General features: G+C 41.2%; 4 protein-coding genes across 4 annotated transcripts; 1 reads left to right on the top strand and 3 right to left on the bottom strand.

Annotated features, from left to right (window-relative positions):
* The first annotated feature begins 102 nt into the window (after positions 1-102).
* atg4b (autophagy related 4B, cysteine peptidase) lies at positions 103-9,310 on the top strand. Its single transcript, XM_031730500.2, has 13 exons — positions 103-204; positions 3,118-3,219; positions 3,331-3,402; positions 3,496-3,594; positions 3,698-3,799; positions 3,894-3,966; positions 5,408-5,487; positions 5,811-5,998; positions 7,117-7,195; positions 7,339-7,484; positions 7,961-8,017; positions 8,121-8,214; positions 8,613-9,310. The coding sequence occupies exons 1-13, from the start codon at positions 195-197 to the stop codon at positions 8,684-8,686; spliced, it is 1,176 nt and encodes a 391-aa protein (XP_031586360.1). The 5' UTR covers positions 103-194; the 3' UTR covers positions 8,687-9,310.
* On the bottom strand, positions 9,204-13,606 carry dtymk (deoxythymidylate kinase (thymidylate kinase)). The gene is made up of 5 exons (XM_031730501.2): positions 13,209-13,606; positions 13,003-13,111; positions 10,733-10,823; positions 10,439-10,636; positions 9,204-9,530 (listed from the first exon to the last, which is right to left on the bottom strand). The coding sequence occupies exons 1-5, from the start codon at positions 13,432-13,434 to the stop codon at positions 9,405-9,407; spliced, it is 750 nt and encodes a 249-aa protein (XP_031586361.2). The 5' UTR covers positions 13,435-13,606; the 3' UTR covers positions 9,204-9,404.
* Positions 13,607-13,882: 276 nt separating this feature from the next.
* On the bottom strand, positions 13,883-18,889 carry agxta (alanine--glyoxylate and serine--pyruvate aminotransferase a). Its single transcript, XM_031730498.2, has 11 exons — positions 18,435-18,889; positions 18,090-18,282; positions 17,219-17,283; positions 17,027-17,127; positions 16,881-16,951; positions 16,708-16,792; positions 16,527-16,625; positions 16,366-16,435; positions 15,088-15,183; positions 14,862-14,990; positions 13,883-14,765 (listed from the first exon to the last, which is right to left on the bottom strand). Exons 1-11 carry the CDS (start codon positions 18,591-18,593, stop codon positions 14,658-14,660), a joined length of 1,176 nt encoding a protein of 391 aa, XP_031586358.1. The 5' UTR covers positions 18,594-18,889; the 3' UTR covers positions 13,883-14,657.
* Positions 18,890-20,110: 1,221 nt separating this feature from the next.
* Positions 20,111-23,993, bottom strand: zgc:103559. The gene is made up of 11 exons (XM_031730502.2): positions 23,748-23,993; positions 23,447-23,598; positions 22,933-23,047; positions 22,678-22,824; positions 22,502-22,547; positions 22,252-22,345; positions 21,921-22,107; positions 21,688-21,826; positions 20,505-20,677; positions 20,405-20,437; positions 20,111-20,308 (listed from the first exon to the last, which is right to left on the bottom strand). The coding sequence occupies exons 1-11, from the start codon at positions 23,892-23,894 to the stop codon at positions 20,159-20,161; spliced, it is 1,383 nt and encodes a 460-aa protein (XP_031586362.2). The 5' UTR covers positions 23,895-23,993; the 3' UTR covers positions 20,111-20,158.
* Positions 23,994-24,490: the final 497 nt, after the last annotated feature.

The following is a 24,490-nucleotide window of genomic DNA, read 5'->3' on the forward strand; positions in this document are numbered from 1 at the left end:
CCATGAAACCACTTTCCACGGGATGGATACGTCACGCACTCCCGATTGGTCCTAAAGCCGCCACGCCAGATTCGATTGGATATTGACAGAAACGTCCCGGCTCTTTCCGGATTCCGCAGCAGGTTTCTCTTCCCATTGGTCCAGCGTGTCAGAGTGCAGAGAACAACAAACAAGATCGGGTGAAGACCGTCGGGATGGATGCAGGTAAGCGAGATTTTACAGGAAAATGTGATATTTTACTCCCATAGCAATCTCGTTAGAAGTCATAATGACTACAGCATCACTCTTTAACACCTGGCGGTGGCACTTCTGCTCTGTCGCGGTGGGATCAGCGTCGCCAGCTGGCAGCCTGCCTCGGTGACGCTAGCTGCTAAAGTGATGACTAAAGCTAACTGCTAATTACCGTTAGCTTGCTGCTACTGTTGCTAAATCTGCGGGATTCCCGCTTTGACAGCTTGTGGTGTCATCACAAAACGTTCATTAAGGTGTCGTTTCTTGTGATGCCATGCATTGCTCTAAATAATTTGTCCTCTATACATCTTTTGACTTTTTAGCTAACATTTTGTTACGCCCAAGATGAGCATCCCAGCTGATGCGCTGTCACCATCACATCAGTTATCAAGCTGCTGTTAGCCTGACTCTTGTTAGTTATGTGGGCAACACAATGGTATTTTTAAAGCTCGGTGGGAATATTAAGTCATGTTAAGATATTTTCTAGTGTATGATAACAGGTTTAGTGGGAGTTGTATGCTGTTCTTAATAAGAACTGAAGTTTATCTTGGCTTTGAGCGCAGTGTTTCCAGCTGCAGTGAGAAGCCTGAATCTAGCCTGTTATTGTGGTTGGACATTGACCATCCTCATCAAGCCTTTAGGGACAAAAATGAAATTTTATGTTTTTTGTTATTCAGTTATTGAAAGTCCCTTAACAGTTCCTTGTATCTGCTCGTTTTATGTTTTTAGCTTTTAATGATAGAAACTCCCTCAGCAGCATTGTTAGCACTTGCTCCAAAATCACGGGGGTTAGGCACAGAAATTTGTGCTCAGTCATTATTAAACATCTTGACCAAGTTTTATCTTTTGTGTTCAGGAAGTAGCAGGTCGTCACTCCCTTGTAACCCACTGTAGAACAAGTAGAGAGATTTAAAATCCTTCATTGTATAAGCTATTAAATCCCTTAACTTTTGCAGTGGTCATTTAGAATAACTTCGTTTTATGATTACTAATTTTTATACATATTTCTTTGTCAATCTATTTAATTTTTATGTATTTTTTGTCCATCTTGTTCACTGTTTATTGCTATTTTGCAAGTAGGTTGTGTAGGTAAGTTGCAAATGAATTGCTTTTTTTTGGATCAGTAAAATTATCTGACTCTAAGTTTAAAATAAGAGCATGGAAGAATCATTTTCAGGCTCATGGATGAGTGTTTTTCACTGACTCCATTGGCATGGCCTTTTAAAGTAAAGTCCTCTCAATATAAAAGTGACCTCTCCATACCGGTTTTCTTTCAAATATTGATTGACTCGTTGTCTCCAATTTTGTTTCGCATTTAAAATGAAGCACCGGAAGCTTACAGGATCCAGATGGTACCTGCTCTTTGTTCCTTTTTAGCTCCAGTTACCCAAGTCTAGCTCCCAGCAAGGCTGTTACTTCCAGAGTTTAATTCAGCTTCATACATTTTCTTGGTGGTTACTAGCTGCTCATGACTCAAAAGGCAGTTTTCTGGTTGTTTTAGAGGGTGTGCTAGATTAAGCTTAGATAGGCTGGTTCAGATTGGGATTAACTGATCATCAATGTAAACAGGAAAAAACTTAATTGAGAACAGTTTTTTATGGAATTTGGCTGTGTATGTTATGTAAGCAGTGAACGATCGTAAGAAGCAAATAGACGGCTGTTAACCACATTAACCTGACACTAAACAAATACAGGGTTTCCATGTCTTGTGGCAACATTTTTCTTTCTTTCGACTGTTCCTTTTAGGAGTCCCCATATTAGATAATCTACCTCCATCTTACACTATCTCTTCCTTCCACTTCTGCCACACCAACCATCTCCATGCCCTCTCTCACTACATCTATAAATCACATCAATTGTCTTCTTCCTTTTTTTTCAGCCTTCCACATCTTTTGCCCATATATCTGTTGTCTCTCAACTGCACATGTCAAAAACCTTCTCAGCCTTACTCTTTGACTTTGTCTCCAAACTGTGACATGTACGCTGCCCTTTTGACATATGTGTTCCTAAACTCATCCATCCTGGTCACGCCCAATGAAAATCTAGCGTCTTCACATCTTCAGCTCTGCCACCTCCAGATCACCGTCCTGTTTTTTCATCAGTGCCACAGTCTCAAAACCATGCATCTCAGCAGGTCTCACTACCATCTTGTTAACCTTCCCTTTTGTTCTTTCTGCTACCCATTTGACACAAACCACTCCAGACACTTCTCCACCCACTCCGTCCTGCATGCACTCCCTTCACCTCTCTTGTGCATTGTCCATTGCTTTGGATTGCTGATCCTGTGCATGGCAGGCAATCTGCAGAACATTATATGTTGACTTAGAGAAGTTACTACAAACAAGAGGTTTTTTCCTGTAAAAAGGGAGATTTTCCTTTCCGCTGTCACCAAGTGCTAAATCATAGTGGGTCACCTGATTGCTGAGATTTTTTTGTGTTATTGTGTGGTTTTTACCTTACAGTTTCATGTGCCTTAAGGCAAGTTTTGTTGGGATTTAGGTGCTATATAAATTGAATTGAATTGAATGGTTTGGATATTGTGCTTAAAGGCAGGACACTGCAACAAATGTGAACACTTGATTTAATCAGTTTCTTAAAAGCTCCCAAATTTTTGTTCCTGGAAGTGGTTGAGAGTCCACTCCAGCAACTAATGGATACTCCATCTGAACTCCCTGAGAGATGGCTTCATGTTTATCAGCTGCAATAAATGGGCCGTGATAATGCTGGTGATCACCTGACATTTCCTGACAAGTCTGAATATTGTCCTCACTCACATGCACTGCACAGCAAGAGATAAACCACCTCAGCTGTCAGCGTGTAAGCTGCCTGAGTAGAGTAGAGTGAAAACAGCTTTATCTTCCCTCAGACTCGTTCTTTTTTTTGCAGCTACCTTGACATACGACACACTTCGCTTTGTTGAGTTTGAAGATTTTCCTGAGACCTCAGAGCCTGTGTGGATCTTGGGTAAAGAATACAATGCACTCACAGGTGGGACTTGAATCTTCTCGCATGAAAATTTCAAGCACATCATAAAGTCAGCCACTCTGTTTTGTCATTATGATGTGGATATGTTGTAATATGGCGATGTCTGTATTGTAGAGAAAGATGAGATTTTATCAGATGTCACTTCACGGCTGTGGTTCACATACAGAAAAAACTTCCCACCGATTGGTAAGTTCCGGTCTTCATCACTTCTGTCACATGTTTCTAATGTGACCTCTGGCTATCAAAAGGAGTTATGGATGACTCCTGAATGTGTTACAGGGGGGACCGGACCAACATCAGACACGGGGTGGGGATGTATGTTACGGTGTGGCCAGATGATTCTGGGCGAGGCCTTGGTGTGCAGACATTTAGGAAGAGGTAAAGCGGACTTTATCTCTGCGTGGCACCAACAGCCCGTCTCCAGTGAATAGAAACGAGGCTCGTTTTTGACAGATTTCATAACTGACCTTTTTGTTTTCAGATTGGAGATGGGCCAAAGGCCAGAAACAAAGAGAGGAGTACATCAGTCTTCTCAACGCCTTCATCGACAAAAAAGACAGCTATTATTCCATCCATCAAATTGGTAAGTAGTGAGCTTCAAACCATTCCAGTTACACCAAGGCTTGAGTGAAAGACTTCACAGGAAATTCTTCTTCTGTTCTTATTAAATGCTGCAGCTCAAATGGGAGTTGGAGAGGGAAAGCCTATTGGCCAGTGGTATGGACCAAACACAGTTGCCCAGGTTCTAAAGTAAGTACAGGAAAGTACCATAAGGCCCCACTGTGGACTTAATACAAACACACAAAGCCAAAATGAGCAAGAAATCCCCACATTTTGAAAGCTGGAACAAAGGAATTACTGGCTCTGTGAATTAAAGATTAAAGCTGTGTTGTGCAGCATTCTTGTGAGCAAACAACAGGTTTTGTGTTCAGCATTTCTCTTAAGCACACATTATTTGTGTCTTTAAGGCCTAAAACATTTTTTTTTGTGTGCATTTCTGCTGCTCTCAAGTTTATGGGGTAACTGTTGACTCCTTGACAAATCTGGGATCCACCTGTTGCTACTTGTTGGTCTTTAATCCATTAGCATTTTTTGCAATATAGTTTTTCTGGTCATCGCTTAGCTATTTATTTTCATTTTTCAGACATTTATCACTACTGCAGGAAAATCAAAAAGAATCCTGGTAAGAACAGCAACAAAAAAAAACCCGAGTAAAAACCCCCAATGAAATATCCCACTCTGAACCACACTCATGTCATGTTTCTGTAAGAGCACACATCACTTAGTGTGCAGCATACCAGTGTGGTATTTCATTATTGGCAATTCAAATTCCTTTAAGTTGACTTTTATATGTAACAACAGCTAAAATAGTTCTTTACAACTAGTTCTAGACAAAAAATACATTTTTTTCAGTATAAATAAAACATCTGAATTTAAATTAAAAAAAAAATCTAACTTTTTTTTTTTTTTTCCCCCATAGTTTTCTTACAGTGAATGGCAAGTGCACATAAATACTAGCAGTCTCCCAATGGATGCTGATTGGTTGGTTAATCATTTCTAACATGAAGTACCCCTTTGATGGCGTACATTTTCCAAACAACAAATAGAAATACTGGCGGTCACCAGGTCTACCCGTTGATGTCTGAACTTGACCTTGAGTTCAAGGTCACCAGTATTTGTACTGGTCTGAGATTTTTCATAGATGCACCTGCCTTTCAAAGTCCTACATCGACTTGTTTTGGAGATATCTCATTCACAACTTTGGTGTCCACGCCACCTGCCCAGCGGGGTGACATCTATACCCCATCACCCTTTTATGTCTGAGGGGTAACTCATATGGATGTAAAAGAATGTGCTGATTCGGATTGTCAAAAGTGATGCTGTCAGGAGTTTGCTGCTAAAGTGAATTACGGTGCTGTGACATCACATATAGTCTCAGTATTGGTATTTCATGCTAATCAAAATCCAAAACACAAAAACATTAGAAACACGGAACCACCATGTTTTGAAACTTGATGAAAAATTTCCTGTTTGCCCCATGAAATTTACATTTTTGGGCTGCACCTCCATCAGACTGACTCACAAGCCTTCCAGTGGACCAGGAGGTCCAGAGGATGGGCAGTTCTCGAGTGTTTCGGAGCGCTGGGGTAAAATTAAAACGTGTGACTGTGCTGTGCTGTTTTGCTTTCAGGAAGCTGGCGGTGTTTGATACGTGGAGCAAAGTAGTTGTACACGTGGCGATGGACAACACTGTGGTCATCGAGGAGATCAGTGAGTGCAGCTGTGTTGCAACTTGGTGTTTCTTTCATTAGCTTAACCTGGATAAATGTCACTGTGGACTGTTTACACAGTTCCTGTTTGACCAAACCTAACAGTTTCTCTGTGTAAACATCTGCAGATTGATATGAGTCTCTGTAAAGAAACCAAGTTCATCCAAAGACGGAGTTATGCTGCTACTTAATTTACCAGTAGCAGCATAATTCTACACTGACCTAATTTGTATCTGGTGTAGTTTTCCTTCACTGTATTGTACTGGCAGCATGGTCGAAAGTAATCTGAGTAATTTTCTGTTTTTTGTGTTCATTTTTCTGTAGAGCGCCTTTGCATGCCCTGGCTGGATGCCTGTGGAGAATCGGAGGGAGTTGGGGAGCTTAATGGATGCCTGGAGGGAGCATGTGCCATGGCTGAGGAGGAGACGGCGCTCTGGAGACCTCTGGTACTGCTCATCCCCCTCAGGCTGGGCCTGAGCGATATAAATGATGCCTACATTGAAACCCTCAAGGTGAGAAACTGGCATGTACAGCATAATGACACAACTAATTCTGTGAGTAGTTATGGCCACAGTATCATGAAAAATGAGCACTGTCAGTGTAGATGTGATTTGCAAAATGGGGAAAAATGACAGATAACCACAAAGAAGTGACATAATGATGAACTATAGAATGTGAGGCATTTAGAAATCAGAAATCCAATATTGTTAAGGAGAATCACACAGGAAGGAAGTAGCAGCGTAGAGACCTTAGAAATCAATGACACTGGGCGACTTCAGCCGACTACAGCTGATATAACAGTTGGTGAATTAAAGTGGGCTCAGGCAAAACTATTCTAAACTACAAGGCAAGCGATTAAAATGACAACCAATGAGAGCAAAGGATACAGTTGACTGATATGCAACAGCTTGGTACATACATTTACAGACAGTTACCTAGGCAACTGGAGCAACTGTGACCAACCACCAGTCGGAAAGTCATGCACGATGAGCAAAATGCTCCCTCCATCTTTTATGTTAGTCACCAGGAAAATCACTATTTAAAAGTTACCACAGTCTGAGCATGTAGTGTCCTCAGTTTTTCAGTCAGATAATGGACGTAGTCTCTGTGCGTCTGACTTTTATCCGTACTAAAATTCTAAAAGGGTTGTGGGTAGTGCAGATGCCTGTTTGGGAACAAGATAAATAATTCATCAGCAGTGCCAAGATACAAGTGTTCAAAAGCAGCTTCTGCTAATTTAAGTCTCTATCCACTTCCAGAATATAAGCCGCTTCCACACATTCAATAGTCTCAGTGGTGTAGAATTTATGTATGCCACAACTCCAGGCACGGCCTCCCACTGCCCGCTTCTCTCAGCGTCTCTCTAACAGATGGAGTAAAAAAGCACATCTCTGTTCAGCTGAAATGGAAATAAAAAGCTTGATTATTAATTTAATGACCCCTCATGACTGACAGCATTATGGGATCAACAATGCAAGAACGGTGCCTGAATAAAACTCCCGTTAAGTTATCATAGATTTTAATTTAGTGAAAGGGATTTTGAGGAGACATTCAGTGCCAGCATGGTGTATATATCAGCCAAATTCAGCCACAGCTGGGGTGAGATAAACCCTCTTGTCTCTTTTCACAGCAATGCTTCATGCTGCCTCAGTCCCTTGGTGTTATTGGGGGAAAACCCAACAGTGCCCATTACTTCATTGGTTATGTCGGTATGTCTAGTCTCTGTGTTTGTGAAATAAACTGTGCATTCTAAACAGCTCATGTTCATCATGTGATTCTTTTTTTTCTTTCTCTTCTTAAAAACCTTAATTAAGTTACCCGCTTGGGTCTGAACACATGTTTTTGTCCCCAGGAGAAGAACTCATCTATTTAGACCCACACACCACACAGCCTGCAGTGGAGCCGTCTGAAGACAGTCAGGTCCCCGATGAGACTTACCACTGCCAGCACCCACCCTGTCGCATGCACATCTGTGAACTGGACCCATCCATCGCAGCGGTAGGACTGCCAGGGAGAGTTTGACAGTGCAGAGCTCTTAGAACAGTCTTCGTCTCTTAGACTAGCGGTCCCCAACCTTGCGCCACGGAGCAGTTTATGTCTGACAGTGTTTTCCTCCTTACAGTAAGGAGGATTGTAAAGGGGAAAGCAGATCAACCACTAACTAAAGAAAAAGATCCATAACTTGACCTTCATTAGGTTAACAGATGTTAACAGATCTCATCTCGAGTTTCTCCAGCATTTGTTGGAAAGTATGGAAGTGTCTGATAAGGCAGTGGAGGCATGTAAAGAGCTAGTGGAATAGCGATGGGCTTGGAAAAAATGTCATACTGTGTCCAGATGTTGCCAAAGACCTTTCAGAAGTGCCTCCGGCTGATAGAACAATCAACAGAACAACATATCAGATGACACACAGGCTGTTGTGTGTAGATATGAATATTAATAGTTAGACAAATGTGTTTTCTGTGCTCTTCCAGGGTTTCTTCTGCAGAACAGAGGATGAGTTTGATGACTGGTGTATGCGCATAAGAAGGGTGTGTCTCTCTCTGTCTGTAGCATTAATTTGTTTATTACTACTTAATAAAGGCATTGCTGTGTTATTGGAAAATCACAAAAATAATTGTCCTTGTCTTGTAGCTGTCCTGCAACAGAGGGACCCTGCCTATGTTCGAACTCGTAGACAGCCAGCCCTCTCATATGGTCAGCGTGGACACCCTTAACCTTACTCCTGGTAAATATACTGCACATTATGTTCTTAAATATGCTAAAAGTAATTAAACTCTGTGAAGGGAGTGTTGTAGCTACTCTTTAACTCTTTCTTTTGAGGGGGAAAAAAAAGAAAGAGGACCTTTTGGTAAGAAAAGTTAGTTTTTGATTGGTGTTAATTAAAATGTTTGTTTTTTTTAACCCCCTACAAACAATCAGGGTCGCGTCATTGCCCAGTGGCAATGATGCGACCCTGATTGGTTGTAAAGCTCACCAAACGAGAAAATGAATGACAGCAAGGAAGATGTGTGAATCCCCCCTAAAGATGAATAAAACACTGGGTTTCTTGTGTCTTAACTCACAGACTTAATTAATTAATTAAAAATTAATTTTGAATTTTTTTTTTTTAATTTTCCTTTGCAGATTTCTCAGACTCGGACAGGTTGGAGCGGTTCTTCGATTCAGAGGACGAGGAGTTTGAAATCCTTTCCCTGTGATGAACATAACGAACAATGATTTGCTGTTCTCGATGGCGGACGGAAGATTCACCGTCTCTTCTCTGAATCAGAAGGGAAGCCTGAGTGGAGGAACATGAACTGGAAACCTCTTGAGCCAGTCCAGCTCCAGTGGTGTAGTCAGTGTGTGGCACACAGCCTCTGAATGCTCCATCATTGAGACTGCCTGAGGGAGGGGGGGAGGGGGGGGGAGCTGTAGCAGGAGCTCAGGATAAATTCTGTATGCACATCTTCACACACACGTGTTTCCATTTAAGTCTTAACACTTTTAAATGTTTCTTCTGAAGTGATATGGTGCCTTTCCCTGACTCCATAAGTAAAATTGCCATAACAGTTTTATGTTGTGTAGAAACACGGTGCGGTCATGATGCCCACGGCTTACGCGGTTTGTCACTAATAACTGACGTCTGTAACAGCCTGTAACGAAACCAAATTTAGTCAAATCTGAAGACAAGTTGTATTAGTTGTATCCTCGCCAAGTCTGAAACATATACACTCATCCATTTGAAGATTATTTATTTAATCAAAACAGTATATAGGCAGGTGACAGAACAATAGATATGTAAAAGAATGAAAAAAGCAAAAATAAAAAGAGCTGAATTTCAATTTGTATAGCTCTCTTGACTTGTACAAGTGTGGGACGTAATATTTTACTCAAGTAAACGTGTGGGATAAAGTTTGTGGGGTGCAGGAGAGGACTTTAGTTTTTAGGAGTTTCACTCCAGAGCTCTCCGAGCGGCAGGTTCTGTGCTTTGTTGATGGCATTGAGGCTGTGGGCTGTGATGTCTCTGTGAACATTTTCAATATTCTGCGCTGCATCAATCACCTGAGGAAGAAAATTTAGATAATTAGAACAAATCAGCAATTTAACTCTTTTTTTTTTTTCTCCCCCCCCAGATAGTTTAACGTTAATAAGATGCAAAGATAAGACTGTGGAGGTGCTTTCACACAGGAGGCAGCATTGGAGTGCTTGCCGTCACAGTTCAGCAAATTTAAACTTGGACTGGCCTCCAGTAGAAAGAAGACATCCAGCAGACAGAGTGGAAAAGTTCATATCAGATCCACAAGAAGAAAAGCCTTCCTTGGAAACTGGTTTCCATCCAAATAGATGCAGCTGTGGAGTTTAACAGTGGTGAAGCTCTGCCTGTTTAGCTTTTTGCTCTGCAGCTGTCATGAAACAGCTCGTTGATTCTAGTAGTGAGCACAGCTCAGCAGGTGATACATCCTGTGTGAAAGCCCCATAAGAGAAGCTCAGACTGCTTTCATAACTTTGTAAAAATGAAAACTATCCAAGAATTCACCTTCTGAATTCTTTTTTCTAAAACAATAAATAACACTAGGCCCAAGATAAAGTAAGGGGAACACATACTCTCATTGTTCACAGTATTTATTCACTCCAGTCTCATTTCAGAGCAGTGCAAGTCAAGCTTTATACTGCTCTCACCAACACCTGTCAGTGTGGAGTGGACCTGATGGAGACAGGTGAAGTAAAATAACCCTCAAGGTGGTAACATGATACGTTACTGTACGTGATGGCAGAGACTGATCAGGAAAGAGAAGCCAGTACAACTATAAAGACACGAAGAAAAGCTGTTGGTGTCGCAGGCGTGAAATAGAGTTTAGGTGGTGCTTCGCTGCTGACAGGTGGCACCTGATCACACAGATATCGGCCCGATGCATCCCCATTTTAAACATCCTGTCGGAATAAATCTTCCATTCAGGCTTCCCTCATACCTGCCAGTTTACTGTCTGATCCTTCATCAGCTGTTCAAACCGCTGTTGCACTGTTCTTTGGAAGACGCTCGTCTCGTATCTCTCTTGCCCAAACTGTCCTCTGAGAGCTGCCTCGGCCGGGTTCAGCTGCAGAAACATTACAAGGTCTGGCTTTGGCAGTCCCACATCGGGCTGCATGCACCAGTCCAGGCGGAAACCCTGGAGAAGACAAAAACCTCCATCTGTCACGCTCGACTGCATGTTGCAATACCGAACTGATGGATGGAGTTTGAAAAGCAGAATAAATGCACTTACCGGCTTAGCGCTGGTGAAAGCAACTCCAGAGAAAGCGTACCTGTCTACAACCAGAGTGATGCCTTGCTCCAGCTTCTTCTTCATTAAAGGCCTGTGGGTTAGAATCTGTTAGGCTGTGTAAAGACTTTCAGGAAATGAAACATAAAGGCTAGAGGAAACAAATGTCAGCACATTTGATACAACCAGCAGTGTTTGCTGTCTTGTTTGCCACTCAGTCCATTTGCACTTAAAAAACTGGAGAAGGAACCAATGCACAAAAAAAAAGAAGAAAAAAAAAAAGCGTGAAACTGAACTCACCACTATGCACTTTGAGGACCTGTGACTTATAACATTCATAGCATGAAGTAAAAAAATGAACATGGCTTATCTAATTGTACTAAACTTGCTGTAAAAAAAAAAAAAAATAAATCAGCTGATTCCAAGGTGGGAAGCACTAACTGATTTTTTTATAGAATGATTTACTTTTTAGGGAACAGCTAGTCCCTTCAGCCGTAAGGCTCAAAGCCTGTGTTGGAGTGTCTCAAACCATTTTAATTCATGTGCCACAGACACCCCAGTTTGATCTCAAGAGGACCAAACTGCTAAAATGATCTCCAAATCATGACTTTTCTTTTAGTAAACAAGTGTATGTTATAAAAAAAATATTCACATATAATAAGCTATTGATTCATAAAATTCACAATGAACTTCCTCGGGTGTCCTATAACAACTAACATCTGAGTTTTTCTACACTAAAAAAAAAAATGCTACTGAAATAAATTAAACAAAGCCATCAATACAAATCACTGGGTTTCTGCTTTGTTAGCCTTTTGCTCAGAATTTGTCCCATAATTTATAAAAAGAAAGACAAGATTAGAAATCTTTGCTCCCTCTCCATCCACCCGTTTGTCTGCTTTAGCTTTTACACCTGACATTAAAACACTCGTCCAGCTGCTGATCACACTGTTGGGTTTTATTAACCTGGTGTCTCCAGTTGAGCCGGATCATTAGTGTTTTGGCAAAGACATTTCGTCTCATTCTGTAATATGCATTATATATGATTAAAATAATTGAACTGCAGTAACTATACACCTTTCATATAAATATATTCTATAACTTAACTATTTTCTTTAGCCCACATAATTATATATTTCAGTTACATAAAACATGTGAATTTTGATTTTATGTAGTGTATCGCCTATATAATAAAAATGTATGTAACCCAATAACTATAAAATCCAGAAAGCTACAGAACATGGGGCGGTTCATTTACAATCACAAGTCTAACTTTTGTTTCACACTCATTTTTATATCAGAAATAATCAGATTGTTTTGTGTTTAAAAGTAAACAAAATGCCAGAAATCTGCACTGTCATGAACACATTTATCACCAAAAATTTAAACCTAATATTTCATATTTTATTAGGTTAACCCTCTGGGGTCCAGGGTATAACTACCATTTTTGACTACAGCTTGATCTTTCTTTTTGCCTTGCTTAGTTTGGTATCATTATTTTCAGCACAACCTCACATGTCTGAATTTATAGTTATTTTTTCATTGATATACTGTATTAATACATTTGATCTGAAATCACAAAAAATATAAAATCAGAGTAGGCAAAAGTTTAATTAATTTAATTATACACGTTTAGTTAATTATTTTCATAACTTGAAATGCAACTATAAATTGTACATTTTAAAAATCTATGCACAAATTTTGTAAACAATGATATATACGACTATTTACCTAAAAATGCATCCAATGCATCTGGCGTTTTTTGTAAAACAATTTAAAACTACCAAAATTAAAATTAGAGAACAATCCGGTGTCACAATAAGATGCCACACAAATTGTTTGTGCCAGTGAAGTAGTCTGTCTGCCAAAACACCAACCCTGCAGGCCTAACAATATGCAGTATATTCAGTTTTAGAATTTATATTCATTGTTAATTGTAGCTAGGCTCAAGGTGTTAATCCTAGCTTTTTTAATAAACAACACTGTCATATGCAAATTTGGGGTGGCAAGAGAATATTTTAGGGTGGCACCCCTGTAGATCCGCCCCTGTATCATTCCTACTGTGGTGCCTGTCATTAGAGTAATTTGGGAACGTGTCACTTCCTACATGTTAGCTCGAGGATCAGTCCGCTGACACTGATTTGCAGCCAATAGGAAGCCGACCTCAGGACACCGTCTGATTAAAGGTACTGAACACACCTGAGATTTTCTTTTCCCGCTCTGCCCACACAAACTTTCAGCGGCACATATGTTCACACTAACGTAGAGAGTCTTACACCATCTCCCAGCGATTTGCAGAGAACAACAAGTGCACCGTGTGGTCCTCCAAATCACTCTTGTTCTCCAGGTAAGCCCCAATCAGCTGTCCGATCGTCGTGGTCCTGTCTGCATGAAGAAAACCGCCACGGGACAACATGTCAGACACGTTAAAGCCATAGGAGAACTTTAAGCTCCTTCCGTGAAAAACGGAAAGCAGTCTCACCGGGGAACCTCATCATCTCAGCCGGCCTGCCGCTCTGCTGCAGAGCCTGAACCAGCTTGCTGCACTGCGTGGTCTTCCCGGCCCTGTCCACCCCCTCCAGCACGATGAGCGCTCCTCTCGTCCCCGCCATCCCCAACCACTGTCCGTCAGTGCTGCGGTGAACGTTGCAGAAACCACGAACAAACTGAAGCCAAGCCCTAGACACGGACCTGTGCCCTATCACCATTTACCGCCTTTTCCTAAAACAAAACATCAACAAGGAAACACAATGACGCACTTCCTGTTTCATTTCGTCACGTTTCAGCCAGCCCATCAGCTCTCCGACTGCTGCCCTCTACCGTTTACCCATCATCCCCCTTCACAGATCATTTAGATTTTGCCTACAACACCGTGTGAATACTCCGTCAGTCTGTTTGAATTAGAATATCCAAGAAAAGCAAAAATGCAGGAAAGAAAACTACTACAGCTGTTCCAATATCTATGGAAAACTGCTCTCTACTTCCTTGGCTGTACTTAGAACTTCATACACTTAATCACAAGAAACAGTTATGCTGAATAAAACATGTTTTATTACCACAGGGCAATTTAATGACTGATTCACCTGTGAGTGTACAATGTCCCGAAGTTTGTCAAGTCTGTCAATTCAGTTTCATCACAACAAATCACAACAGCAATCTCCTTGAGATGCTTTTTATTAGGGAATGCTTTACATAAGTTAAAGACTACAATATTACAGCAAACAATCAGATGACAACCCCTTCTATAAGAGTTGGCATTGACTCTCCAGGTATCTGATAGTCTACTGGATGTCGTTTTAAAAGTTATTCCCAGATTTGGTGTTTTGTTGATGGTGGTGGAGAGCAAATACAAGATGTCACATAACTGTTTAGTTGTTTTAAGACCTGGAGGTCATAAAGACTATATATTTTTATCGTTTGCTATCCCTTTTTTGTGTCTTTGTGTCCGGTGGCACCCTGGAAGGGACCACTCCCATCAGGATGAAGGTGATCACTTAGAACTTGTTGTTGATTTGTAGTGAATCTTACTTCCAAGGGGACGTGAATAACCAAAACATTCTAGCTAAATACCCATAGGTCCTGTAAAAGGTGATATTCAACACCTTTCTTACTCTGATAGTATGGAGGGAAAGAATCTGTTCCACTCCCTTTGACACAAAGACTGAAATTATTCATTCTTAGTTACATAATTAGGTATATATTTTTTAAAATTATAGCCTATTGATACATTGGTTTGTTTTGTGAATGAACACAGCAAAAACAAAAGACCATAAAGCAGATGGGAGGGGGTGGAATAGGTTGTTTCTCATTAACAGAGACTGTCATGACAAGTTACTCTAAATATTAAAAATGGCCAATATTTAACTGCACAACACACGAGCACCACATTTCTTCCTTATGGGAAAATGATCTTTACAGCATTAGACACGTGTTACACTTTGCTCTTGTGACAGTGTTTCAGAGCATCTTTCAGTGCTGCCAGCACCATGTCGACGTTCTCCCTGCTGCTGTTACATCCCATCAGTCCCACACGGAGCACCTGGAAAACGACAAAAAAATCCAATGTAAAACACACAGGCAGGAACAAATGTGTTTGGATGATGCATTTTGGCACTCGATCATCATTTTCTCTTACCAAACCAACTGATGGTCCGAGCCCCCCAGAAATCTCCAGATTGTGTGTTTTCATGATGTAGCTTGTGATCTCTTTCCAGTCATATCCATAAGGAGCAACAATTGTAGTGACTGTAGGCAGCCTCAGACGCTGCAACAACCAGCTCATTATTTTATCTTATATAAGAAAGAGCTGCATGCTTGATGGAAATTCCCTTACAGATTATTATGATTATTCTAAAACTTACCTTTTCTTTGACAAAAAGCTTGAGACCCATGCTCTCCAGGCCAGCATGGAAATATTCGGCTACCTTCAGATGTCGTTCCCATGAATTCTCCAAACCCTTAAAAAAATAGAATTATAGAATTAAAACTAAAAATTCACAGACAACTCGCAGACACTACGGAGCTGCAAGTCCTTTTCTCATCAACTATATCTCAATTTTCAGAGTACTGATCACACGAGTGTGCTCTACAGCTGTGCTGTGAGGCTGCATGTTCAGCTAAATGCTAATGCTGGATGACATGAATATTTAACAGGGGAAAGTGTTTCATGTTCACTCTTAGGCTAGTGTGTTAGCACTTTTCATATTAGCATTAGGCACACAATAGTAAGTCTGGTGGGAATGTCATGTTGTTGGTATTCCAATCAAAGCAGTGGATAAATTAAATTTTGGCCTGATAACCATTGGAGACTATAAAAATATAACGATGCTAAAGTTGGTAGGATTAATTCTCTGAACATGAACATCTGTACAAGGCTGAAATATTTTAGCCTGCAGAAAAACCCAACATTTGTTCACTCATTAATTAATTAACTATTAATGAATTCATACACTACCGTGTGGCTGTTTTGACAAATTGCCCCTGACGTCAACACTCTTGGGATCACTTGACGAAGTAAACTCCTCCACCATGGATCTAGAAAGCTGTGGTGGTTTGGGCATCTAACTACAAAAGCCACTTCCCTCTCCTCACCTGAGGAGGTGGCTGAGGGCTGTCTGATCATACCTGCTTTGACTCCTGTCCTGCAACTCAGACTGAGATAAGCAGGATGATAGATAATTTTTTCCCCTCTATGGGATTCTCAAGATAGTTACTGAACCACATTGGATTCAGCTGCTTTGAGCTATTGTGGGAGGAGCTTAACTGTATGGGCCATAAGAAGTGCTCAACTGGTGGGAGGTGTCTGCAGATTTCCTCAACAAACTGAGTTCTGCATCTGCAAAGCTCTGACTGCTGCAGCTGGACTAATTATTCTCTCTTTTTTGATTCAAGAAAAGTGAGGGGTCTTGACTATATTTTGCATTCACTCTGCAACTCATCCGTTTAATAAAAGTCAGGATTTTAATTAAAAACATTTCCTTAGTGACACCAAATGTTTCAGCTGCAGTGCTTTTATCTCAGGTTTCCACAGAGGAGATACGCTCTGTTTTCATTACTGTATTCCGTGCTTCATTAGTTAATTGCATAAAATGTTAAAACTGCAGGCTCATGAAACCTTTTAATTGCTAGACATGTCTCACCTCTTCAACAAGGACAGACAAACTTTCCCTCAGAGAGTAAAAAGCAGTGACAGGACCCGTGTGGTGATATCTATGAAAAGAGACAAAGCAATACCAAATGATCTTAGTAATAGGTTAAAAGTGAGCCTGAAACACGGTCCAGTCTACAGAGAAAGTCTTACACTCTTGATGGCTTCCCATCACATCCCCAGTAGTTTGCCAGCCAACTCAAATCCAAGTAAAACGACACGGGCTTTGTCCTTCGGCTGAAGATTTTTTGGCTGTGGATAAATTTACCTTTAAATACTTATGGTACCCTATTATTCTGAATGAATAAAAATGATAAAAATGTGCAGTTCTTACCATGCTCTCTCACTGAAGGAAATCGGTGCTGTACCTGGTGGGGCATTCAGAACCTTTTGGGAGCCTGTATACAGGATATCTATCTCTAAAAGTACAAACATCAACAAAAAAATCCATATATATTATGTCATAAAATAAAGACTGGAAACATCTGGCAGGATTTTTCAGTGCACCTTGCTGGTCCATGTAAACGGGGGCTCCTCCAATTGAAGCCACAGAGTCAACAAGAAACAGGCAGTTATACCTGCAAGCAAATCACAAAACACCTATATCATCTGTCTAGCTGCAGATGTGGTGATGGCAAAGTGCTGTGTCTTACTTATGGCACAGCTGTCCAATGCCATCTAAAGGATGCAAGACTCCCGTCGAAGATTCTCCGTGTGCCACAAAGAGCAGCACAGGTCTGTGTTTGGATAAAGCCTGCGGTGAGATAACAGTGTGATTACACAAGTGGCAGCAGTGACAGAAATGATTAAAGTAGCCTGATAACTGGAGCATCAGGAAACCATACCTTTTCCATCTCTTCAATAGTGAAGCAGCCACCAGGAGGAGCCACAATAGTGTTTACTCTCGCACCTGTAGGTTTGATACACATGTTTTTTTTCTTAATTAACAGGTTTTTTTATTACACCAATGAAAGCCACCTTTAAAAGACAGCAGCAGTAATACTCTGTATTTTTATCATCAAGTCTTGTGGAAAGACCTATGGGAGTTTATTTAATTATGTGCCACAATGCTTCGTTATTTTCCTAAAAGTCAGTATAATGCACTGCCTGACATGTTCATTATGGTGGATGTGGCCACTGTAGTTTTTTTTGAGTGAGGCCCACTTGCTCTGCCATGCTGCAAATACTAGAGCAGCTAATGAGTATTCACCATAGACTGCATATATGGCTCATGGTTCCCTTATTGTATGACCTCAGTAAAAACCTTTCTCATGAGATTATAGGTTCAGCTGCTAGTACAACATTAAGTTAATGTTGTGAATTTTCTACCATATAAAATATGATAGTATGCCCACATTTAGTCATAGCCTTCGTTTGCTCGTGATCTGGTTTTAAACAGCTATGATGGCGTCTGTGAAAATGTTCAGCTTGACTTGCAGTGTGCTTTGGTGTCATGCATGTTGTGCCTGTCACAGAATGGCCAGGGTGGAGGCACAGTTGCGTGAGAGAGACAGTTTCTTAGGCGATTTCAATGAATACCGATGCAGAGATTAGCAGATGGCACGCATAAACTTTGCTGTACATTTGGAAAAGGTGTGAAAGTATTCCACAGCAAAAGCTCTTTTTGAACAGTGCCCATCTGTTGTAGGAAATTATATTTTTGAATTTGGTTATCTTCCAGGATTTGTTAGGTACAAATGATACAATGAGCCTTACCTATCCTCTCTGCCATCTCTGCTGCTCTCTCTCCCCAGATTCCATTCACAGCTACAAGCACGCTGTCCCCGGGCTCCACTGCATTGAAGATGGCACACTCCATAGCACTGTGGCCGGTGCCACTCACAGCTAGAGTCATTTTGTTTTGAGTCTGGAACATATACTGGATCCCACTCTTGATGTCGTTCATTATCTGTAATTGAAAAAGGGCCAAGTTTGGTGAAACGAGTAGTGATCTATCTGATGTTAGAACCATTCCCAATCTTTGTCTAGCACAGACAGCATGCAACCCAAATATAGATCAGACTGGAGTTTTAATCATTGGTGTTAAACCCCTGAAGTTACCTCAAATATCTCTGGATGCATGTGTCCAATGACAGGGTTGACACCGGCCTTCAAGATGCGTGAAGGGACGTTTGAAGGTCCCGGTCCAAACATGTGACGATAGGGAACTGTCAGAGGTTTCTGCAGGCATTTTGGTGGCGGTACAGAGATAGACGACATGTTCCCAGCAGCGTAACAAGCAAAACCAAACCGCAAAGAGCTGTGGAACCAGAGCAAGCACACCTCAGCTGAACACACCTCTCTTTCTGACCAGTGAGCACCACAGGTCAGAAGACCATCATAACATGTTCTGCTTTTATCTTTTTCTTCTTATGTCAACACTTGTTGGTCTCTCTGCGTAATGAGCTCATGTAGTTTGATGTGTTCTCATTTTTCAAGATAAGGAAGTGATCCAGCATGTCCCGAGATGTTAATCATTGACCACCAACTGACCAGAGTCTCAGGTTTAACTATTAAACTGCAGTGTTCCTAAAACATTAACAGAGTTTGGTTGCTAAACATTCACTTTGTAAGATGATATTTTAAATGCATTAATGAACCTTAATTAAATCTGTGACATCTCGGGTCATTAAGAACCCAACAATTCTCTCATAAGGAAATCGTTGATGAGGAGAAACTCATTTTTAACAGGATGAAATCTCCAGTTAAAACAAGACTCACAGTGGACAGCCTTCTACTTTTAAATATCCTAGGAACCACAATTAAATTAGCAGTCTGTGAGTAAAGTGCTCTATTGGGAGATTATGGTCCTTTAAGGTAATTGTCATTATTCAAGACCTTGTATGTGAGGAGAAGGATTTAAAATAAGATTCTGGATTTAACAGGGAGCCAATGAAAGGAAGCCCATATGGGAGAAATATGCTCTCACTTTCTACTCCCTGTCAGTCCTTTCACTGCAACATTTTGGATCATCTGAAGGCTTTTCGGGGAGCTTTTAGGACAACCTGATAATAATGAATTACAGCAGTCCAGCCTAGAAGTAATAAATGCATGAGCTAGTTTTTCAGCGTCACTCTGAGAAAGGATGTTTCTCATTTTAGAGATGTTGCACGGATGAAAGAAAGAATTCCTACATATTTGTGTGCATTGAAGAATATACCCTGATTAAAAACAACTCCAAGATTCCTCACAGTGTTACTGAAGGCCAATGTAATATCATCAAAAGTACCAAAGCTGGAGGGAGCAGAGCTGAAGATGGTAAGATTTTTACTAGGAGTGACCAGGATGGAGAAGATTAGAAATGAGTACATCAGAGGGACAGTTCAGGCTGCACTTTTTGGAGAGGGGGTGCAGAGGAGGGGTAGTGGATATACCGAGCTGGCAAGCAGGAGGAAAAGAGGAAGACCATGGAGAAGGCTGAGGATGGTATGACAGAGGAGGATGCTAAGGACAGGGTGAGATGGGAGCAGATCATCTGCTTTGGCGACCCAAGAAGGAGGAGGTAAAAGAGGAAGAAGAAATAAATTAGCTGCTGCAATTGTGTGTATTGTTTTGCTTTTGTTTTAGTATTCTTTTGAAGTAAATATGCGGCATCGTAATTACATTTTTCTGTACAGTTAAAATTCTAAAGTTCAGCTGAAGTTTTTGTTTTTTAAATGACCCTTAAGCCAGTTTTTGTTATCCATTATTATGAGGTCAATAACTTTTTAACCATCACTCAGTGAGAATCCGTGAGCTTATGAATTGAATATTTGAGGTTTATTATGACAGCTTGTCATTGTGCTTCACAGTTGGGCCTGATTTGTCTTCTGAGGGATGAGGAGATGCTTCCCCAGAGGTTCGGCGCAGAAGCTGCCATCTTCGTACACCAGCCGTCCCCTCAGGATGGTGGCGCGCACGGCCCCTTGCAGTTTGAGGCCAAGGTAAGGAGTCAGCTGATTGCACAGTCACAAACAGCAAACTGTTATACAAACAACACTCGTCAACTCATACAGTGTGTATGTTAAATGTTTCTCAGTGATTGCATTTACCTTGTTTTTATGATGTATGTTTTCTTCTTGAATCTGTGAAACACAGCAAAGGATGAAACACATCTGCCTCAGGATATGATGACTGTTTATGGTTTCTTACCTCAAACTCTCTCTCTGGGTCCCATACGACCAAGTCGGCATCATAACTGGGGGCAAGGCAGCCCTTCCGGCTGTCGAGGCAACACAGCTGAGCTGTTTTTTGGCTCAGGAGCCTCACAACATCAGGGAGCTGAAAACCTCTTTTACTGGCTGAACTCCAGAACAGAGACAAGCCTGAAAACGATGAGAGTAATAAAGAAGATCACTGAGAACTGAGCTGAGACTAATCAAATCAGAGTTTTTCCACTCCTTAATTCTATTTATCCTTTAATAATAAGATTGTATGAGGCGAAACACTGCGTATCACTGTCAAGAGACGTGTTGGTGTCAGACTTTGACCACTCTCTCACTGAGGCAGAACAGTAAATGATTGCTTTAAACTGGAACTCGTTCATGTTTACCTTCCTGTGAACTTTGCCTGACTGTCAGTGATTGTCAAAAGCATTATGGGGATATGTGGAGGCAGGGGGCAGCTAATCCAACCCAAAAGAAAAGAAGCATATCCCTGTAATATTTCACAGATTAGAATTCATTTGTAATCCATCCATCCATCCATATTTTTTTGCTTATCCTATTCAGGGTCATGGGGAGGCTTTGGAACCCAGCTTTCATAAAGTGAGAGGCAGATTACACCCTGGACAGGTCACCATACTGTCAGAGGGCTAACACACAGAGACACCATGTCTCTTCTATTCATATCAAGTGGTTGATTCCCACTAGAGCATTCACTATTATATGAGGTACTACAAAAGTGCTGTGATTATAATTGTATTGTCTGAAACACTACGTTATGTTGCAGTAGTTGAGTAGAATAGTTTCTCCATCTGCAGTTATTATTGATGCGAATGCCTGTTAACAATTCACATTACTGTCATCCAAATACATTTTTGGCATTTGGTCTTTCCATTGCACCAAAGAAATACTTGGAAAGCTGCAGCAAGACCTCCTCGGGATACAGAACAGATCACGCATCTGACATGACATTAATTATGGAGGAGAGAGGCTTGCTGAGGCAGCAGTAACTGCAGGCAGGTGGCATCAACTTTGCGGGTATTATATGCAGAAGGGGTTGATGTAGGCTACTGAGGTCCCAGGACTGTGGCAGACATTAAGGTCTGCCTGCCTTTTTGATAGTTGCTACTGTATATTAAATATTCTGCATCTGTGTTTGCATGAGTCAGTACCAAACTGTAAAGAAGAAATCCCTCCCCAAGCCTGTGTGAAGTCTCCACTGTCCAGTTTCTTCAAATCGGTGGTGCAGGGGGAGTGGTCTGAGACCACCATGTCGATCTGTCCAGCTTTCAGCGCAGACCATAGCTGCTCCTGGTGGGAAAAAGTCAGTCAGAGAGTAGCTTTTTGTTGTTGCTGTTTACTGAAAATAGTCAGCTTAGTGTCTTCTGTACATATGATTGTTTACCCGGTTAACCGATCCTCTGATGGGCGGGCAGCACTTAAATTGCGTGGCCCCTGCAGGTATGTCTTCTGCACACAGGCTGAGATAGTGGTGGGTGGTCTCCACAGTTAGAGGAGCTCCAGCCTGCCGTGCTTCCTCAATCAGTTTCAGTGGCTTTGCAGAAGACAAGTGGACTATGTGGCAGCGTACCCTAGGATATTACAGGAAACATCAGCGTCTCCCTTTGGTTGATTTTCATATGGGATGACTGTATTTTTTCCTGCGACAAACAGAACCTATACAAATATATCAACTATGATATTATGGTTATTCATTAACATGCTAAATTTCTCACTGGTACTGCAGGCAAAGCTCCGTGACAACACGAATAGCTTCGGTTTCCATGACGTCTGGCCTGGACTGCAAGAAGGTGGAGTACTGGCAAGGGTCTAACATGGGGTTGGGTATGAAAATATCAGTGTTTATTAGTGTAAAAAAAAATAAAAAGACATATGTTCTGCATTGGTATTCCATAAGATTGAATTTTGGACACTGACTACATTAGATTTTTCAGTATTTTCATAAAACACTGTAATGAATGTTACCACCAGTCTCTCCTTTTCCTTCCCAAACGTCCCTCTCTGCATGAAACTGGAGGAGACAGGACAAAAGGCTTATTTTTTTATTTCATCTGGCAATCTTCTGTGTGCAAACTAAAGGCAAATCACACACAGAGTAAGAGAGCTTAATGTTACGTAAGATGTTTTGGTTTGTAATTTACCAGCAGGACGCTTCCTGTGCCTTGCAGCTGCTTCATGGCTGTATGTAGATCACTGTCATTTACATGGGGGAACTCATCCACCCCGCTATGGATGAGAAAACACTTGAAGCCAGCCACTCCAGCCTGGATCATTGGACGTAGATGGAGCTGCAAGGAGACATTCATGGAGTGTTTGTTTTAGTCTTGTTTTTTTAATTTTTTTTACAACCTGGCCTGTTTGTAGAGTTCATCATGCTAAAGCCGTGCACACGTTACCTGATTGCCAGGGACCACGCCTCCCCAGAAGGCTACGTCCACAAAACACTTCCCTGTTGCCTCCCGCAGCTTCTCATGAAAATTGTCAAGAGTTGTGGTGGGAGGGATGCTGTTTCTGTGTGAATAACAAAGGCCTGATGGGAGCTTCACCTCTACTGTTTAAAAAAGAATCTTTCTAAAATGGTACTGTTTTCATTACTTGTGCTATATTTAACCCATCAGGCAAGACTGCATCGTTATGTTTTGTTTTCTAGCTTTAAACTTTTTCCAGTTACCCTAAACTCATTCACTGTAAGTATAATTCTTAGAATAAAGAGTTTTTCACAAACTAAAATTTCAGCCTTGACATTTTAAACCAAGCCCTGGACGTACTGGGCCCCTCAGATTCATTTGATGTTTGCCTGAGGAAAACAACATTTATTTTGCAGTCTGTTTACCCTGCACGTTCTACCAGTGACCTTGTATGATCAGTCTGCAGGCACTGATTTCTGAATTGGTGAAGTCTCCAACTTACAGCGGCATGTCCACAATCGTCGTCACCCCTCCGGCTGCTGCAGCTCTGGTGGCGGTCCAGAAACCCTCCCAGGAGGTGCGGCCCGGTTCATTCACGTGAACGTGGCAGTCTACAACGCCTGGCATCACCACGCTGTCACCCACATCCAGCACCTTCCAACCACAGAAAGGTTTTTTAACAACGCAATGAGTCAAGCACCTGAGAGAAATAAGATCTTCAGAAGTGTTAAATCAATTGATTACAATTTTACAGACAGGCAAATTATCCTGAGCAGTGTTCTGAGGAGTGAGACCCAGCTTACCTGACAGGCCACATCCTCAGAAAAACTGCAGCTCGAGGCTATTTCATGTATCTTCCCATCCTTTATAACTACAACTGCAGGACGTACTTGATCACCAACCAGCACCCTCGTACTCCTCACAGCACTGACTGTTGATCCGAGTTCCATGTTTTGTTTTTTATTGACTGTTATTGAGTTGAGTATGCTAGACTCTCACTAATATTCCTCTGAACTCCAGATAAAATCTGAGCAGCTCAGTTGCCTAATGTGGAGGCACAACCCTCTACTGAACGGGCTTATTGACCTTTGTTTGGCCACGTGACATGCAGGGCCAGTCATGCACAGTTTGTATGAAATTTCACAAGTAGGACCATAAAATGTACTGATTCTAGAGGACATATGAGGAATTGTGAGCATGTTGAGTAGTGGTGTCTGATACTGCATGTACTGATGTTTTTTACTTTTAAAGGCAGCTTATGTAGAAGAGAGCTGTGTATCATGATTTATGAAGTAAATGTAATATGCTTAATCTGAATACTTTTCAATAGCAGCTAAATGTTGGGATTTTAGCTTCCCACTGTTAAAAAAAAACTACATCTTTCAGTTTTTCCAAATATTTTTCATTCTGGAGGATTTAAATTTTTACACAATTTGTTGTTTTAAATGTGATGCAGTACAAGTGTGTTATTATACTAAGGCATTTTCATACTTAATGTTTGAGATATATTTCAGAAATATTTCATTTAATCTATTTCAGGGGGCTT

This window comes from Oreochromis aureus, linkage group 23 (genome assembly GCF_013358895.1).
Source record: "Oreochromis aureus strain Israel breed Guangdong linkage group 23, ZZ_aureus, whole genome shotgun sequence".
Lineage (NCBI taxonomy): Eukaryota > Metazoa > Chordata > Actinopteri > Cichliformes > Cichlidae > Oreochromis > Oreochromis aureus.

Coding starts and splice junctions, on each gene's coding strand:
- agxta (XM_031730498.2), bottom strand. CDS start 18,593: ATGTCGTCTATCTCTGTACCGCCACCAAAATGCCTGCAGAAACCTCTG. Junction 16,793..16,880: donor CGTTTACATGGACCAGCAAG/GTGCACTGAAAA, acceptor TTGTACTTTTAG/AGATAGATATCCTGTATACA. Junction 14,991..15,087: donor AGCTTTTTGTCAAAGAAAAG/GTAAGTTTTAGA, acceptor TGGTTGTTGCAG/CGTCTGAGGCTGCCTACAGT.
- atg4b (XM_031730500.2), top strand. Junction 3,800..3,893: donor TTATTCCATCCATCAAATTG/GTAAGTAGTGAG, acceptor TAAATGCTGCAG/CTCAAATGGGAGTTGGAGAG. Junction 7,196..7,338: donor TTACTTCATTGGTTATGTCG/GTATGTCTAGTC, acceptor TTTTGTCCCCAG/GAGAAGAACTCATCTATTTA.
- dtymk (XM_031730501.2), bottom strand. CDS start 13,434: ATGGTGATAGGGCACAGGTCCGTGTCTAGGGCTTGGCTTCAGTTTGTT. Junction 13,112..13,208: donor TGAGATGATGAGGTTCCCCG/GTGAGACTGCTT, acceptor TTCTTCATGCAG/ACAGGACCACGACGATCGGA. Junction 10,824..13,002: donor GCAAATCGCTGGGAGATGGT/GTAAGACTCTCT, acceptor TCTAACCCACAG/GCCTTTAATGAAGAAGAAGC.
- zgc:103559 (XM_031730502.2), bottom strand. CDS start 23,894: ATGGAACTCGGATCAACAGTCAGTGCTGTGAGGAGTACGAGGGTGCTG. Junction 23,048..23,446: donor ACGATTGTGGACATGCCGCT/GTAAGTTGGAGA, acceptor TTATTCACACAG/AAACAGCATCCCTCCCACCA. Junction 20,438..20,504: donor ACCCAGAGAGAGAGTTTGAG/GTAAGAAACCAT, acceptor TGTGTTTCACAG/ATTCAAGAAGAAAACATACA.